The 19078-nt window shown below is 34.6% G+C and overlaps 1 protein-coding gene across 6 annotated transcripts in view; it reads right to left on the reverse strand.

Moving 5' to 3' along the window:
* The window catches only part of FNBP1L (formin binding protein 1 like), a 100422-nt gene that overhangs the window by 18168 nt on the left and 63176 nt on the right, over positions 1–19078 (reverse strand). For 5 of the 6 annotated variants that reach the window (XR_004433714.1, XM_033196638.1, XM_033196639.1 and 2 more), the window contains exons 3-9: positions 14912–14965; positions 13552–13699; positions 12743–12805; positions 7031–7135; positions 5960–6088; positions 3743–3889; positions 1874–2077 (exon numbers count right to left, since the gene is read on the reverse strand). Coding sequence is in view for 5 of the 6 variants with exons in the window: in XM_033196638.1 (XP_033052529.1) it covers positions 1874–2077; positions 3743–3889; positions 5960–6088; positions 7031–7135; positions 12743–12805; positions 13552–13699; positions 14912–14965 (850 nt within the window). In the remaining variant the exon portion in view is untranslated. Of the gene's footprint in view, positions 1–300; positions 460–1873; positions 2078–3742; positions 3890–5959; positions 6089–7030; positions 7136–12742; positions 12806–13551; positions 13700–14911; positions 14966–19078 lie in introns of all 6 variants that reach the window. The other variant, XM_033196643.1, reaches the window with a different exon arrangement.

Genomic DNA, 19078 nt, shown 5'->3' on the forward strand with positions numbered 1-19078 from the left:
CTTAAAAATGTAAATACATTACAAGACAATGGTGAACATATGATTTCACATAAACAAAAAAATAGCTAAAAATATGATTGTACCCAGCACCCTCTTTATAATACCATTCTTTTATGGTTGAGCATTTCAAATGTTATAAAGAGGAGTTGTTTTTAACTTGAGGGCAGCTATTCTTAATTCTGTGGTGTTTTTAAACTGTGTATTTATAGGAGAGAGCCTTATAATGAGGGTGGAGAGTATTAAAAGCCACACTACACACACAATAGGCCATCATGCATTTTAACCCATTATTAAACTTACCCCTCTTTTGAGGCTTCTGAAAGAAGGAATTCTGGGCTTCCCTGTTTTTATTTCATTCATACAATAATGCACGGGCTCAATGGAGAATGTGAGAAACTGGGACCCATTAGGAGTACTGGATGTGAATAAACTAGTAGGGGTTAAGGGTGGGGACTGTGGCTAATATGGAAATAAAGAAAGGAATCAATAAGCCAAATGTGCATAGTTTTTTCCTAAATGAAAATTCTATTTTTGGCAACATACTTTTCACAAAATAAATCTCAAATAAAGTTTTCTGTAAAAATATTATGAGAAAGTAAACATAGTTTTGCCCAAAACTATCATTTAAAAAAATCAAATTTACTTTTTAAAATGTACCATTTCACTTGATTACTTTTTACATTGGACAAATTAAAAATACAGAGTACACACATTATATTGTCAAAGAAAGCAATATGGCCTAGATTTTAAAATTCTCTTCTAATTTCTAGAATATTAGCACTACCATGGTATTTGTCAAGAAATAAAGCTGGCAGCTACACCTAAAGTTATCTAAATAGGTAATGTCACACATAAAATATTAAAACTATAACTGATTATTATCAAAAATAGGCAAAAAAAATTTTCATTACATTAATGGCTTTCCTCTCAGGCTGTTTCTATTTCATCCTTATTTCACCTTTTTAATTCCAGTATTCCTTCCATATCTAAGCTCTTCTAGCTACCTTGATCTGACTAAAACAGGTCTCACTTCTCAACTTTTTGACTGGACAATATTATTAAAAGCATAAATAAAGCATGAGTTAATTATAATTGTGCTTTTAAAGATATAGGTATATTATAATGAGTTAAATTTTAATTTTATCTACACTCATATGCCATGATCAAAAAATGAATTAAAATAATCAAGTATACTTTAATAAATATAGTGCATCAGATTAAAAGTATTTCTCTATTCTCCTCACTAATAAGACACTAGTACACCCACTTAATTGATAAGAAAGACAAAAGCACCCATCTATTTCATTTGCTCACATGCTGACCTAGATCTATCTAAAATAAAGAGCACATCAGAAGGCGGGTTCTAACAAGAAGTCAAAGGTGAGATTCTCTTACCAAACTAGAAATTGTTTTAAACTTCAATTAACCAAGAAGACTGAACTCTTCCAATTAAAAACTCATATGGATGATAAAAATAATTTTAGTAGTATGATCTTTCAAACCTAATTTGACATGTATTACGGCTGTGGTCAATCATTCATTCCATTTGAGAATTGCAATTTTAGTTAGATCATGTTTCCTTAAAAATTCTGATGGAAACTACATACAAATGAAACTTCAAAAGCATATAATTTAACTAGATATTAACAACTTTGTTAATACTCTTACCCATTATTAAGTGGTAATCAAATGTTAAATCCATAAATAACTGTTACTATTAAGGTATTTGTAATATAAGTGAAAGGTTAACTGAATCATTCAAATTGAAAATATTTATTCTCCATTAATGGTAAATCATTTTCCATTCAATACCCACATTGTTTTAGTTGGTACACTTAAACTGATTAGCATATAAGAATTTTATGACTTTTACCTTTGGTTTCTTTCCAAAGAGCCACAATTTGCCCTTGGCCTTTCCTACTGTGGTTTTGGCATCCATCTTCCCACTCTCCTGTTTGGATGCACTGATAGTCCCATCAGAAATGGTTCTATATATATGTTGACTGTAATCTTCAAATGGAAAGTCTCCTGGAGGTTCAAAACCAGATTTGAAGGAGTCTACCACCATTTGAGAGTCCTATACAGAAGAAACTAAGTTTTAAAACTGTTTCACTTGCTCATAATTCTACATTAGCTTTCATACCTTTATTCAGTACAAGAAAACAACAAATATAAGTTTAAATAAATAATTCCACAGTAATCATTAAAGTAAATAATTTATTCCCATGAATGTGTAACAAACTCAAAATATTTTAATCCCAATATACTTGCAAATTACCACTTAATTAATTTGTAATATTCATAAAATGTTTTTACTTGGTAGCTTTAATGACCTGAAATTCATCTGAAGACTACTTAGCTGAAAAAGACCTAACTGACAAAAAGAATACAGAAAGAGGTTATTATCAAGTAGAAATGTTGAAAAGTTTCAAAGGAAAAGGCTTTTTGCTTTAAAAGACAGATGCCAACAAAGAAGCTAATCTTTGAAGTGAGGAAAGAACATCTAACTGTAAAAGAGAGTAAAAGATGAGTAGGAAAAGCTTTCTAACGCATCCAACATGGGAAAAGATAAATAAATTAAATACATACTGTGGAACGTTAACAGAGCAACAGGGAAAAGATCTCATAAACACTACTGAGTACAAAAAAAGTTTGAAAGTAAAGTTTAATACCATGTACTTAAAATTTTTAAACTCACATAAATATTGTTTTTAGATATACATACCTCTGCCTGAATGCTTTACTGACATCTTAAACTCATTATTTTCAGAGTATCTCTACAAACTCCTCCCCACCCCTAACAACCTCTCCTCTTCTGTTGCCTATTTCTGTTAACAGTACATTTTGCCCTTCATTTAGTCAAAAGTCATCCTTAAACGTCATAACCTACTTTTGTCAGTAATGCTACCCTCAGCAATCATTTGCTTAGGGTAATTAAAGAGAAAAGGGCTCTAATGATATTGTATAAACCTGTATCCAATCACGCTGAAATAATATATGCACTTTGGAATTTCCAGTTAAAGAAGCCAAAAACCCTCTTTTCTAAATTTAAGAATTCTATTAGCTGTTACAGAAAGGATCCTCACTAATATAATATCTACTTCATAGGTTCATTAAGACTAAAATATGTGGCACATATCTGATATCCTCCAAACACCAGTTCTCTTCTCTTGCCACTGCTTTTCCTCAGTTTCTGCCAACCATGTTTTTTGATCACTCAATTAACATTTACTGAGATAAAAGATCAGTAGTCCTTAATCAAGATACAATGTGATTACCTATATTTCCTCAAGGGGAGGCAGCCTATGCTGTTTCATCTGCACATAATGCCTCCTTCCTCCTCCTCATGGGTCATCACTCCATATGCTACCCACATTTCTTGATCCAGCTCAAGTGCTAAAGGCAACTCTGACCATGTCCTTCTCTAAATTTTCACTAAACAAATAGTATAACACAATTTGTAACACACAGTTCCTAGGTTAAGACTCTTTGATAAGAACTGAAAACTTAGTGGGAGAAGAAGGGAGTTAGAAATCTTTTTTTTTTTTTAAGAAAGAATTAGAACTTTTGCATTTAGAATGAACTTAGAACTCAAAGGAATCTATTGCAAGACATTATTCTACAGAATATAATTTAGAATCACACATCAGATTACTTTATCCCTTTCTCAACTCATTTCACTAACTTAAACTGCACACCTAAACCAAACAGATGCATTCAAAGATAATTATGTAGCACTTACTCTTCTTTCATCAACAGATTTTGCTGCAAGAATCATTCCTTCCAAACATTTTGAAATGATAGGAATAACTTTGCGTTCTGAGTCAGCAAATCCTCTGTAACACTCACTGAGTTTAATAGTCCTTCGTTCATCCATTTCTTGTAGTTGCTAATAATCAAGAATTTTTTAAAAAAGAGAAAACCGAATTTTTCAATCATTCTAAAGGAGATCAACTAGTGATTCCCCACCAAAAAATAAAGATTTCTACCCTCATAGTTACGCTGTTGTTGTTAATATCTTTTAACAAGTGCTACTGACTTATAATACTTAAAACTTGAGGCATGGTAAACAGCAAAATAAATTAAAAAAAAAATAGTAAGGCTCTTAATATTGTTTTCCTAAAACCAGATGACACTGGGATTCCAGCCTTCTAAAAGGATCGCTTACTGGCTATCAGCTCCCTGCCCCATACTACTGCCACCTTTTACTCTTCAATTAGAGTATTTCTTGTTTATGCTTCCAGGAAACATTTCATTTGATGACAAAATTCTGGTGCTTTTTAAAAAAACTTTTTTATTTTTATTTTTATTTTTGGCAATTGGCCCATAACATATACACGTCTGAGACTTTTTTTTTTTTTTTAGGCAGAGTCTTGCTCTGTCACCAGACTGGATGGAGTGCAGTGGTGTGATCTTGGCTCATTGCAACCTCCACCTCCCGGGTTCAAGCAATTCTCCTGCCTCAGCCTCTCGAGTAGCTGGGACTACAGGCACGTGCCACCATGCCCAGCTAATTTTGGTATTTTTTAGTAGAGATGGGGTTTCACCATGTTGGCCAGGATGGTCTCCATCTCTTGACCTCGTGATCCGCCTGCCTCGGCCTCCCAAAGTGCTGGGATTACAGGCGTGAGCCACCACCCCCGGCCAAGTCTGAGACTTCTAACCTCAAGTTTATTCAGGATACTTTGGTAAGACCTGGCTGGACCAACAGTCCCTACTCATTGTTTATCAACAGGTACCCAGACCTACTGCAGTGTACGGCTCAGAGCTGGGAATATATGAGGAAAAACAGGAAGTCACAAGCTCAAAGTGGCACATACAGAATCCTCACAACTGAAAATTCACTGGCACATGCCACTAGGAAATATGTTGGAACACATGAAGTCCAACAACTTAAAGGCTTTTTTTTTTTTTTTTTACATATCCTATTTGCCAGCACTGACCTTTCTGTTCGTTGAAAGCACTTACACTGCTTGTGTCCCCAAACTCCCACAGCCTGGGACTTTGAGACCTGCATTTTCACAGAAGAATTGCTCCATAGAAAGGTCCAAATGTAAGTATCAGGCCCAAAACACAAAAGGTAGTTTATCTCCGAGTTATGGTTTCCCCAGAATATGGAGACTTAACTATTAAGCCTAGAAAAGCATCACAGTGAAGACTGGCAAGCTTGGTCCTCTGGATTCAGTGACCAGAATTCTAGTCCCCACTCCAGTTCACCAACTCTCACTGTGCTTCCTTTGTATTTCCAACTCGCCTTATAAAGAGGAAAAAGTGTACCTAGGCTGACATTCTTCCCATGTAAGCTCTGCGTTTTGAGATACTACCTCATCAACACTGTTTTACTAAATCCCTTTTCTGTAATTTCTCTTCTTTCTAGAAAAGGCAATTAAATAATTTAATCCTCATGAAAATTCTGAGGTCTTTTTTACCTGAGGCTGTTTTGCAACTGTTATCATCAAGTGATGACAGACAGGATTTATAAGCAAGCTCAAAGTCTTACATTTATCATCTAACAGAGTCAGCATGATAAGCAGACAAAACCCACGCTAGCAAATACATTTTGTAAGATTTATTTCTGCCATCTAGACTGATGCCAAAGACTCTGGTTTGGCATAAAAAAGCTACATCTCAATTATAGGTGAACAGATTACAATATACAAATGCAATTAATTCTTCTTTGTCATGTCAAAACAATTATACAGTATTTAAATGTATCTTACAAATGTCATTGTTTAAGTAAACTGTTTATAACACTAATAGTAGATATGTAGGAAAATGTGTGACTTAAAAGTTAGAAAAAACTTGTTTTCAAATCTATAATCATAAAGGAATCTCTCATCACTAACCTTGATGACTAGTGAATCTAGAAAGATTCTGATGTCTAAGATTTACAAGTTTTATATTTAAACACCAGCTCTTCCAACTCTAAAACCAGATTAACTTCATATCTAAGATTTACCTTGTAAATCTGAGGAATCACTACATAAAAATGTTTGTGTTGTTCTCCATTAAAGTTTTGTAATTGTGCAGCATATTCATTTTTATTTTCATCAGCCATATGCGTGCGCAGATTCAACTGCTGTTTGGCCTAGGGGCAAATTGGTCGAAATTATTACCAAGAACAACAACAAAATCACAACAATTCACTTTTCTGAAAATTATACTAAAACTCGATTTTATCAATGGAGAAGCCAACACCTGACATCAAAAGAATAATGAAGTAGCATGACTCTTTTGAACTATTAATACCATTTAAAATATAAGGAGACAATTGCAGATCTTATTGTCAGAGCGGTCTCCTTATTACAATATTCTTCCCTCCCTCATTACACTAGTATTCTCTGATAGCAATAAGCCACTCTAATATAGACTCTCCTTACCAAATCCAGATAAAAAAAAAAACAGATGAAAACATTATAGTTTGAAACAGTGTGCTTTTCATCAGAAGAGAAAAACAGGTAGCTTTAGGAATATTTTCATATTGTTAAAAAAGTTAACAGTAAAACATTTCTTTATGATCCACCTATATCCAACTAAAATATGGAACTTAAATCACAGTGAAGCTAAATAATAATATGATTTTTGAATAATGCACCATTCAACAGTGTTTCCACCTATGTGTAGAACCACAGATACTTTAAGGAATGCTTATTTAAGGAAAATAGTTCTGTTCCTCTTGATCTCTTGTACAAAGTCAAATTACAACAGTTATTCTCTAACTTATTAGTTATTACCCCATCAACACATCTTAGCTTTCTAACCTATCTTGGAATAGGACAAAAACTCAATCCCAGTAGCAACTACATCTTTCCTCTAAATTTGAATGCAGCTAAGATATTGTAATAAACTAACACATATTGCTTTCTCAGACCAATACATACCATTTAAAGTTGGCAAATATTTGTATATTTTAGACTTAGATACAGTGTATCTCTTGAGTAAATTCTAATACTGTACTGATGCAAATGTCGTGACTACTTTCCTTACGCAAATAATAATATTTTGACATTAAAGTTGGAGTATTTCTTACCTTTTCAACATCTGCCTTGGTTGCATTAGTATCATTATCCAATCTTTCATAACTCTGTTGTGCCTTTTCTGCCTCTCTACATTCTCTTTCAAACTTCTTTTTACTCTGTTAAAAAAGATTAAAATATCACACTGAGAAAATAAAATTAGGCTAACTTCATTTAAGAAATAACTTTAGATAGCATTAGGAGAAACAACTAACACAGAGGATGGGTTGATGGATGCAGCAAACCACCATGGAACATGTATACCTATGTAACAAACCTGCACGTTCTGCACATGTATCCCAGAACTTAAAGTATAATACTTTTAAAAAGAGAAAAAAAAAAAACTTTAAAATGTGCCAATGTGTATTGTGTGGAAATGAACCGCACGCTAAGTAAAATTTGTCCTTTCTAAATTAGAAAATAACTTTTACTATTACAACCAATCCACATTCCTTGAATATCAGACATTACAGACCATGAAGAAAAAAAAATAGGCATGACTGAGTTAATATTTACTATGCATCTCATTCAAAAAATGTGTGTTTTATACTTTTTATTATAAAAAATATAAGTCCTCATCTTCAGGAGGACTTTTTTGGTTTGGTGCTTTTGGTTCAGTTGGTTTGTTTTGGCATTTGTTTTTACATTTTTTTGTAAGACCCAATGTAGCTTGGGATATGGAGTGTCCCTCCAAAGTGGTTTTATATTGTTTTTTTCCAGGTGTCCCACGAAGACCATCAGCCCAGACCCCAAATCTTTTTACATTTTATTTCATTCAAATTATTATGACTTTGTAAAAGCTATTCACAACTGAGCCATATAAAATACACGTCATATTATATTTCCTTTCCTACATAATTTTTTGAAATTCTGGAGTTAATACATGTCTTCATTTTTTCAATTTGCTTAGTTTCCAATGCACTTATCTCTAATTCAACCCCAGTTTTTTCCAGTTCTTTAAATCTGTCTGCAGTTAATTCTAACACATCAGGAATTCTATTGATTTTATTTTCTTGATAAATCTCTCCCAAAGGCTTCTAAACTTGCTGAAATTTGAACTCATTACCAACTAGGCCTAATGCATACTTGTTACCTTAGCGTTTCCCTCTCCCATCAACCTGTGGATTCATTTCACCTCTATCTTTGTTTGGATCTCCTATTTCCTAGTTTTATGCTTTTTCCTTTCTTGATTCACTTCCTCATTTTGCTATAACACATTCAGCAGCAGCCTCCTAAAAGGTCTGCAGGAGATAACTGAATTTCCATGGCTAAAAATGCCTTTACTATCATTTTTAATCAACAAAATTTGGCTGGATTTAGACTCTAAGTTGGAAATCATTTTCCTTCAAAAACTTAAGAAGTATTGCTCCACTATTCTTCTGGCTTCCTGTGTGACTATCCTGTCTATTCCATTCTGATTCCTGATCCATTGTATAAACCATGTTTATTTGTTTGGGGTTTTTTCTCCCTGGAGGGTGGTAGAATCTTCTCTCTCTCCAAAGTGTTCTGAAATTTCAAGAGATGTGGACCCACTGTGCCAAGCACCTGGGATATCCTTTCCATCTAGAAATTCATGTCTTTCAGTTCTGGGAAAACTTTCTTGAGTTATTTTTGTCCTTTTTTGTTTTTCTCTTTTCTAGTATGTTTATTATTTTGGAAATGAACCTACTGGATGAGTCTTCGAATTTTCCATATTTTCAATGTCTGTCATTTTTGCTCTACTAGGGTATTTACTGAACTTTATATTTCATTTTTTTCTAGTGGGCTTTTTTTTCTACTATCATAAAGTTATTTTTTGTTCTTTATATGTTTGTTTTAAAATAATACCTTATTTTTATTTCATGGATGTAAAATTTTCTCTATTCCCTTTGAGAATATTAGCTAACAGCTGCAGGTATTTTCCTTGTTTGTTTTTGCATTTTAATTTTCATTTCCTTTCACAGTCACATTGACTTCTTTCCTGCATATTAGTTCTGGTCTCTGATGTGCACATTAGATGTCTTCTTTAAATATCCGGGGATCCTTGGATATCTGCTCTTATTTAAAAAGCTGTTGAAAGCTCCACAGATGGGGCTTTATGGATCATGATATTTTCCTCCAGGGTGACACGGCCAGGTAGTTTGTTTCCTTGGAAAAACCTGGCATCAGTTTTTATAAACTTTTTCTCCCTAACTGATTAGATTACCCTGAAAGACTTCCAATTTCTTGCCTGGAAAATTCATACCTTGCAACCTGTGCTCTGAGAATTCCTCAGAAGAAGCAGGCAGGGGATCTCAATATTTCGTATTTATCTAACCTCCTTTATCAAACGAGTTATAACCTGGAAATCCAAGCCCTTAGCAGAAACCATTATACCTCAAACACCTTGTCGCCATTTTTCCAAATGCCACTGTATCAGCTCAGACACCTATTGCTCTGAGTTTGTTTACCCACGGTTCCTAGTAGTTAGCAATTTCCTTTTCCTTCAAGTAACGAAGAGTTTAAAATACAATTTAAAAATACAATAGCTGTTATATGGAGCCATTTGTAGTCAAAAGATTTCTTAGTTCAGTTTGTAATATAGTTACAACCAGATAGGTCTATAACTTACATCAAATAAATGCGCTCCAGAATTTTTTACAAATTTATTTAAATGTAGGCTCTATTCCATACAGGTATTTTGATTAGTATGACACACCAAATGAGATAATTGTAATTTACTCAAAGCCCCTAAAATATACAAATACTCATACATAAAGTTACTTTGCTATGAAAATTAAGTTACCACATTTCATTCTCTGAAATTGAGCTCAGAACTGTGTTTTCCAATCAAGTAACTACAGGCTACTAATTTTGGTGCAAACTGAGGCTACTTATGTACAAAAGTTTTTTTTTTGAGACGGAGTCTCGCTCTGTCACCCAGGCTGGAGTGCAGTGGCCGGATCTCGGCTCACTGCTAACTCCGCCTCCCGGGTTTACGCCATTCTCCTGCCTCAGCCTCCCGAGTAGCTGGGACTACAGGCGCCCGCCACCTCGCCTGGCTAGTTTTTTGTATTTTTTTAGTAGAGACGGGGTTTCACCGTGTTAGCCAGGATGGTCTCGATCTCCTGACCTCGTGATCCACCCGTCTCGGCCTCTCAAAGTGCTAGGATTACAGGCTTGAGCCACCGCGCCCGGCCACAAAAGTATTTTTATATTTGGTATCTTTTTATAGATATTTTTATATTTGGTATTTATATTTGTGGAAAAACACCTACCTAATAATTCCTTGCAAAAGCAAAAGAACTAGTAGTACAATAATATTAAAAATGCTCCTTCCCTGAAAGATAATATAATGTTACACAAGATAGAAATATATTCCAGAATAGATTTTTTTTCCCTTCATCCTTGGTGTGGCAGATGAAGAACAGCCACTTCTACTCCCCTACTCTTGCTTAGCAGAGCCTGCCCCCCAATACAGAGGCAGAAAACAGTTAATACTTGGTGTCCTAGACTCCCCACAGCCAGGGCAGAGGTAAGTAATCTAATTCTGTCAAAGGCACCCAGAGGAAATTCGCTGGGGACTTTCTGGGAAAGTTTTCTTTCCCTGATAAAAAGGGATAGTTGGAAGTGAAATGCTGCCTTTTTCCCACCTCTGGATGAAACTGAATGAGGATATGGTGTTTAGCTGTTTAAGCCTACTGTTGACCTTAAGGAGACATGGCTGAGGAGAAGAGCACCTGGTCAAGATGGCAACGTAGACAGATGAAAAGGAGATGGAGCCTGGTGACATCCTTGGGCTACTGACTAACTATGGAACTGCTCCATTTCTGAGCTCTGCTCTTATAAAATTGCATGCTCTGTTACTTGGAGCCTCCTAATTGATGGACCTGGCATCTCTGATGCTTCTGTCTTCTTAATCTCTGACCATTCCTTTAAGACCTCCTTTACAGGCTCTTCTGTCCTGACCTTAAATCCCAGTACTGCCTACTTTATTTATCCCAAGGTTAATAACTGTCTTTTAATTTTTTTCCTCAATTTTTAATACTCTGTCAGTAATTCAACCTGTCTACCAGTTCTTTACATTGCCTCACAATTATTTCAAATGTGTTAGGAATTCTACAATTTCATTTTCTTGACTAAACAGGAAGACACGGAACTAGGAAATAGGATCCTACACTTGTTTCTACATATTAAACAGAAACTATATTGGTTAGTTTCCCTCACTAGACTGCAGGTGCTACAAAAACAAGAACCATGTCATACTTACTTTTGTACCTCCAGAGTACAGGTCAAGGATACTTTTCAATAAACACAAGTAGAGCTGAACTCACCTTTTTTTATAGTATTGTTAATGCCTTAACGAAATATCTCCTACATTTTTGATGCTTCTTTCTTATAACCTCTAAAACTTTCGCTTAACAACTGTCAATTGTTCTAAAGGCAAGTTGGCACCTATTAAGAATAATCTGTGCTAACACCAATTTTTAAAGGAACCAACGACTCATGAATGTAGGAGTATGTTATTTTGTGCAAATGAAAACACACACACACTCATTAGGTGGTAGATACTAAGGATGACAGTAAAGGCAATTTAAAACTTAATCAACATAAATACTTTGTAAAGTCTTGCTGAAACCAATTAGAAAATCCAAATGAAAATGAAAACAGATTATTAATATACCTAAGAACTTTCAATCAGCACTGGTGATTAGAATATTACATCAATGATAGTTACATAGTAGAAATGTAATCCAAGTTTTGAATATGCATTTTTAAAAGGGAAAGAAAACAGGCTGAATGCAATGGAAGTATATGCATGAGATTTTTAATCTCAAAGTACTTTTTCTAACAAGCACAGGCTAAACTGATTAATTTAACATGGAAAAACTCCCTTCGGCATAATTTTCAAGGAATACGCAGTGCCAACCAGAGAAATATGCTAGTAAAGAGTAAACTGTTCGATAACTTGAGGGTTCAAAAAGAGTATCTTATACTACAGAATATCATTTAATAGAGCTTTTTTTTTTTTTACTCTAATCCCATGACACAGATTATAGAGCATTTTATGTAAAGGCAACTGCAGTGTTCCATGTGAACGTCTTGTTTTTCAAATTATTCATGTACTAGAGCATTTAAGAAAAACTACATGAGGAAGTGCCTTGGGGAAATTTTTAAGTAAATAATTATTATGTCTTTATAATTTTGCCCTACAAAGTACTTTATTTCTTACATTGGGATGGTCTCTATTAGCAGGCCAATATCAGGAGCATTTACAAAATTATACAATGACTGAACTGGAAGAAACATTTCATATCATCTCATTCACTCTCTTCATTTTTCACATGCTAAAAATGAAGTCAAGAGAAATCAAGTGCTAAGTTAAAGGTAGAAAAAGAACCTTGATTATTCTCAGTCCTCAGTCAAATGGTCTTCTAAGACATATCACCCTTACCCTCTTACTTCTATCCTCTATTAATACTTTATAGTAACTATTTTAAAGTAAAAAAAAGAAATCTCCTTAAATGTTCACAATGATTGAAGATTATAGAGTTCTTAAGTATAGAGTTATAAAGGTCAAGAAAAATGACAAAATGATCGCACATCCTCTATTTACACTATATTGACTATTATGCAATAATACCAATGTCAAATTATTAATAATACACTGAGAAACATTAAACTCAAATAGATATGAAGCATAAAAGAATTTAGGGCTAACCTAGTCTAAGAGATTTTATGTTAACCATGAAAACATCATAACTCACATTATCCATCTGTTTCCAGCACATGTCAAGATATTGTTGCGCTTTTCGTCCTTCTTGCAGATGCTGAAGATTATAACCATGGCCAAAAAAACCAAAATAAAACAAAACAAATAAAAATAATTACATTTAAACACTAAAGTCTAAAGTCCCCAAAAGGCTTTTCACTTTATTTTTTTTTTTAAGGTACTAATTATAACTTTACCAAGACTTAGGAAGAAAGCAAAACTTCCTAAAAATGCATTTTATAGGATATTGTCTTAATACTTTAAATATAACCTTGAAAACAAACACAATTTTCAGAAAAATAATGATTGTCTTGAATAGTGGGTGACAAACATTTTTTATAAAAGGTCAGATAAATATTGTAGGCTTTCAAAGCCACACTGTCTCTGTGACACTCAACTCTGCTAATGTAATGCAAAAGCAGCCACAGGCAATATAAAAGTCAGTTAATGTGGGTCTGTTCCAATAAAATGTTATGTATGGACACTAAAATTTCATATAATTGTCAATATCATGAAATATTATTCTTTTTTCAACCATCCAAAAACATAAAAATCATTCTTAGCCTATGGCAACTAGCAAACAAAACCAAGCACTAGGTTGGGTTTGGCCCATAGGCTGTAGTTTGCCAAACTTAAATCCAAAAGAATCATAAATTAGCAAGAGTATTTTGTGATAATTTTTAGCTAGAAGAAATGTAGTGAAATAGAAAACCAGTTTATGCTGAACACACATTTTAAAAAAAAAGTATTTCTGTGCAACTATTTCATATACTACTGCAATTGGATGAAAATTGTAAGAATTACCATTTTTCTTTCAGTTTTCAGATCATGAGCATATCTCATTAATTCACCATATACTCTGTGCGCCATTTCTTCTGCTACAACTTCTCGCTGTCCTGCATAGTCATTTAACTCATTAAGGATATTAAAAAAGGCTACACACGAGGTAAACCTGGCAAAAACATTTCAAAATGGTGAGACTTAATTTTATTTTCATTACAAATGTTGGTGAGGTATGGACTGAATCTAACATTTCACAAATTTTAGCATATTCAACCTAAATCTCAGCTACTAGTTCTAAATTAACTTCATATGGAAAAAATCCTGCATTACGCTCAAGTTGTACACGTCTGTATATCTTCAAGTAGTCTTTCATTTATTAGTAAAGGGATATTTGGGGTCAAAAAATAATAAGAATACTACCTGCAGGCTCTTTTGGCATACTGGAATCTCTTAAGTTGCCAACTGACTGGCCTGAGCTTGGGAATGAACTTGGTTGGATTCCTAGGCTTGGCAGCTGAACCTGTTGCAGAGATGATGTGCTTGCCAAATGCATCTCGATGGCTGATCTACAGAACAATTTTGCTATCAGCTCTGGACACAGCTGCCTGTATGCCTGCCCATATCCTGAATGGAAGTGAAGTGCCATTATATTGACACCACAGGGGATAGAAGGGTCAAAAATAAGGGTAAAAACGTGTGTGAGGGAAGGAGAGAAACAAAGAGAATCACTGTATTAACGTATATATCTACTTCGAACATACTGCGGAACACTCTCTTACAGCTGAAGATTAACAGCTCAGATAGGACTCCATTAACACTAAACCTGAGAATCCTAACAACTGACAATTATACACAGAGTTGTTTGTTCGTAAGTCTAGTCTCTTCTTGTTTCTGCATCTAAACAATCATCCACATATTCCTCTTTAAGACCACCAAAAAACTCCTAAGTGATTTCTAACCTTTTTATTTATTTCTAATGCAAAAACCCTCAGTGCTTTCCAACATCCCTTTATACCAATTAGTCAAATTGTTTTACTACCTATAAAAGTAAAAGCAAGAATCTAAGAAGCCAACAACTATGTAACAAAGTGTGAAAAATATCCTTTTCTTCTGCAGACTAAATCATTCAAGTGGAGTCCTAGTCTACATTTTAATTGAAAATCTGTATTTGACTATTCTAGAAAACCACTGATCAAGCCCACCGCAGTATTTATCCTCATAAAACATTAACAGTAGTTCCCTCTTTCATAAACATTAATTTTTAAATTAAACTTTATAAAATCTTTATAAAAAGCTAAGAATATATTTATCTTACTAAATAATAAAAATATAAGTATTTTTAAATTTTTAATATGCATTAATGAACAGGTATGTAATTTACCGTGGCTCTTCATCTTTGGATGAACGTTTGGGGCAGTACTTCTTAACCAGATTTCTATAGGAAGAAGATTTTTTAAAATTTATTAAAAATTTCAACTGTTGTTACAATTGAAATAGTCTAAGTTTTCAATTTCATTCAATCATGAATTTTATGATATAAAACAATTAAGACAGCAATATGGTCTCTTCTCCATTAACATCATAATATGTAATCATTACTTACATTTTGTTCTTAAAATACTGATATCTGGAGAAAGAAAGGTTATTTCTGTATTTTCATATGAATGTAATCACAACAATTTGGTTGATGTTACTATCAAATAAGAAAAGAGTTAGGAGGAAGAATAGAAGAAACAAAGTACAGCTGGCCCTCTGTATCCCCGGGTTCCACAACCACAGATTCAACCATGGGTCAAAAATATTCAAATAAGTAAATAACAATACAGCTATAAAAAGTAATACAAATTTAAAAACCAATAGAGCCTAACAAATATTTACATAGCATTTACACTGTATTAGGCAGTCTAAGTAATCTAGAGATGATTTAAAGTATGAGGAGAATGTGGGTAGGTTATAGGCAAATGTTATGCCATTTTATATAGGGGACTGAGCATCTTTGGATTTTGGTACTCATGGGTCTGGGAACCAATCCCCCTGAGGAACAATTACACTCAGTATGTGAAACTGAGTCGCGGCAAAAAGAAACATTTCAAAGAAATATCATCACTTCTTTTGTTTCACAAATTGGGGGCTTTAATACTAACTAAGGTAAAATGTAATCAGATGCTGACTCAAGGGATAAAAGAACAGTTTGTCACCATCTCCATAACTCTACTTTTATATGAAAATCATGATGTAACTCCTTACCCTTCTCTTTTCTAGGCAAATGAATTACATTCTGACTTGTAACTATTTTTGCCTTCATCCATGTCTGTTCTTAACATTCTTACAGTAGAATGCTACCTTATTTCATCCTTTCAAAATCAGAAAGAGACTAGCATATGGACTTTGGAGCCAGATTGGACTACCTTTGTTTGAATCCTGGTTTGTTTGTTTGTTTGTTTGTTTATTGAGATGGAGTCTCACTGTGTCCCCAGGCTGGAGTGCAGTGGTGCAATCTCAGCTCACCGCAACCTCCGCCTCCTGGGTTCAGGCGATTCTCCAGCCTTAGCCTCCTGAATAGCTGGGATTATAGGTGCAGGCCACCACACCCGGCTGATTTTTTTGTTTTTAGTAGAGACAGGGTTTCACTATGTTGGCCAGGCTGGTCTCGACTCCTGACCTCAGGTGATCCACCTGTCTCAGCCTCGCAAAGTGCTGGGATGAGCCACCAGCCCAACCTGAATCCTGGCTGTTTTATGTAGTACCTGCGTGACCTTGGACAATGTGCCTAACTTCTCTGTCCCCTCATTTCCTATAAATGGTACAAACAGTACCTACACCATATAGTTAGGAGAATTAAATGATATAAAGTGCTTTATACCCTTAGTCTCAAAGTATGGTCAACCTGGGTCCAGCAAGGGTCCATAGACTCTTTGGTAACAATCTACAATGAGATAAGTACAGAAGTTGGGATTAACTGTATTTCTTTTGAATCTAGTAATTAAAAATTAGGGCCTATATTCTGTATGTCTCTTTTATGTCATGTTTCTAGTATTTAGTTTTTATTGTATTTTACTGTATATTATAATACAAAAATTTATATATCTTTCAATACTATAAAAGAATCACTGTCTTAATCTCAGATTAGTACCAATTACTTCCACTTGAATCAATTTATTCATTCTACAAATTGTCTATTATGTGCTAAGCACCATGCAAACTACTAGGAGCATCATAAATAAGAGAGGACCCATGAGCAAGAGACTTACACTCTATTGAAAGGAGACAAGTATACACCAATAATTGTAATATAGAGCATGGTAAGTGCTATGATAAAGATATACAAAGAAAAGGAAGACCTAACACCCAGTGAGGGGTGGATAAAGAACAGGGAAGACACTGAGAAAAGAGTTCAGATCAACATGTATTGAGTTCCTACCACCAAGAAACCCATACTTGTCACTGAATGTAAAGTTAGGGACAACATGAAAGCATTAGCACTTCAACCACTCTAGGGTGCAACCATAGCTCACTGTCGCCTCAAACTACTGGGCTTAAGTGATCCTCAAGCCTCAACCTACCAAGTAGCTGGGACTACAGGCACACACCATCATGCCTGACTAATAATATCTATATATACTTTTTAAAGATACAGGGTTTCACTACGTTACCCAAGCTGGTCTTGAACTCCTGGCCTCAAGTGATCCGCCTGCCTTGGCCTCCCAAAGTACTGGGATTACAGGTGTGAGTCATCCTTCTTGGCCTTCAAAGCTTTGCAGATATTTAATATGTCACTACATTAATACATGTACATAATTTACAAACTGTACAGTCATATGCTCAAACATTTTTTACAGGTGAGCAATAAAAAGTTCAGAGATCTCTGGTCTAGAGAAATCAAATATATAGACACTCTTATATAACCTAATATGGTAAGAACAATAGAGGGCTCTGTAAAGAGGGTTCCCCAGGGGTAGAAAGCTAAAATTTCTGATTTGCTGACTGAGCCTAAAGAGATCAACAGGAATTGGGCAACTGGAAACCCCTAGGGGGAGGATTCTGCTCATTAGTGAAGATCTAATGAGCAAAGACAAAGAAGTGGGGGAAAACAGCATTTAAGAAGAACTGTAAGTAGGTTCAATGTTGCTGGAACATCAAATATGAGCTAGAGAATTACAAGTAGTAAGGTTGAAAAGTAAATGGGGAACAAAGCAGAGACCCTTCTAAAGTCATATGAAGGAACTCCGAATAAATACTCTTGACCAGTGGTTATTAATCCTGGTTACCCAAACACTATCAAAACTCACTGTTGTGAATGAGTTAATTTACTAATTCACCCAAATATCAGCAAAGCTACTATCTGCTATAAATTAATTACTTCAGATACCAGACTGACAGAAAGAAAGGGACGAGTCACAGTTAGCAAACTAGTAATTGGGCATGACCTACAGTCCTTTCTACAAAAGAACTCAAAAAGGAAGAAGGGGAAAACATGACGAACAGAATAATTCACTAGAATAGGCAAATTCAGAGACAGAAAATAGATAATGGTTGCTAGCACATGGAGGAGGAGGAAATGACTGCTAACGGGTATGGGGTTTTCTTTTGGGGATGATGAAAATATTCTAAAATTCAATCGTGTTTATGGTTGCAAAACTCTGTAAATACACTAAAAAACCACTCAAGTGTATGCTTTTAGCAAGTGAATCTTATGGCATATGAATTATACCTCAATAAAGCTTCTATAGGAGAAAGAGTGGCAGTTGCATAGGCAGCCATCTGCCACAGGTACCTCTATTTAACAAGTCTAAAATGAAATTTATCTGCTTCTTAATCTTCTTTTACATACCTCTTTTTTTACATTAGTGGCACTACCAACCATCTAGAATCTAGACATTTAAGCCAAAAATTTGACAATCATCCTACGCTTTCTCCCACCTTAACACGTTCAATCCCTACAGATTCTATTTCCTAATTAACTTTTTTAAAACAATAATTTTTACAATAAAAAGGAAAAAATACATAAAGAGAAGCCCTGTCTTATGACTACTTTATAAAATTGTTTGTATACAGATGTGGGAGGACAGACTGCTGGAAGCTACTGCAATATCTTGAAACCATGAGGGGAAAGACCAAGAGATGTACGATAATGCCCTGACATCATCACTAAGCTCTAGAATGCCACTTCCAAATTTGTTACATAAAACGACTCTATTACGTGAAGCTGAAAGCTCCTTAACTGACACTATAGAAGAGTTAAATAAAAATGCCCAGTAGAGATATATAGTAAAAACTAGAACTCTAAAGAAACTTCTGGGATCACGATGCAGATATGAGGGTAAACATGTAAAGACAATAACAGAAACAACAAGGAGTTACCATTTGTCATCCATGTATTATTTGCCAATCTTAATGCTTAAACACTTTATATATAATCTTATGCTTACAACTGCAAGCAGATATTATTAGCCTGACTTTACAGGACTCAGACATATTAAGTGACTTGCCCACAGTCAAATAGCCAGTAAGTGACAAAGCCAAAACCTGCCTCAAACCTGATGCCAAC

Source organism: Trachypithecus francoisi, unplaced genomic scaffold, assembly GCF_009764315.1.
Source record: "Trachypithecus francoisi isolate TF-2019V2 unplaced genomic scaffold, Tfra_2.0 Lachesis_group5, whole genome shotgun sequence".
In the NCBI taxonomy this organism is placed as follows: Eukaryota; Metazoa; Chordata; class Mammalia; order Primates; family Cercopithecidae; genus Trachypithecus; species Trachypithecus francoisi.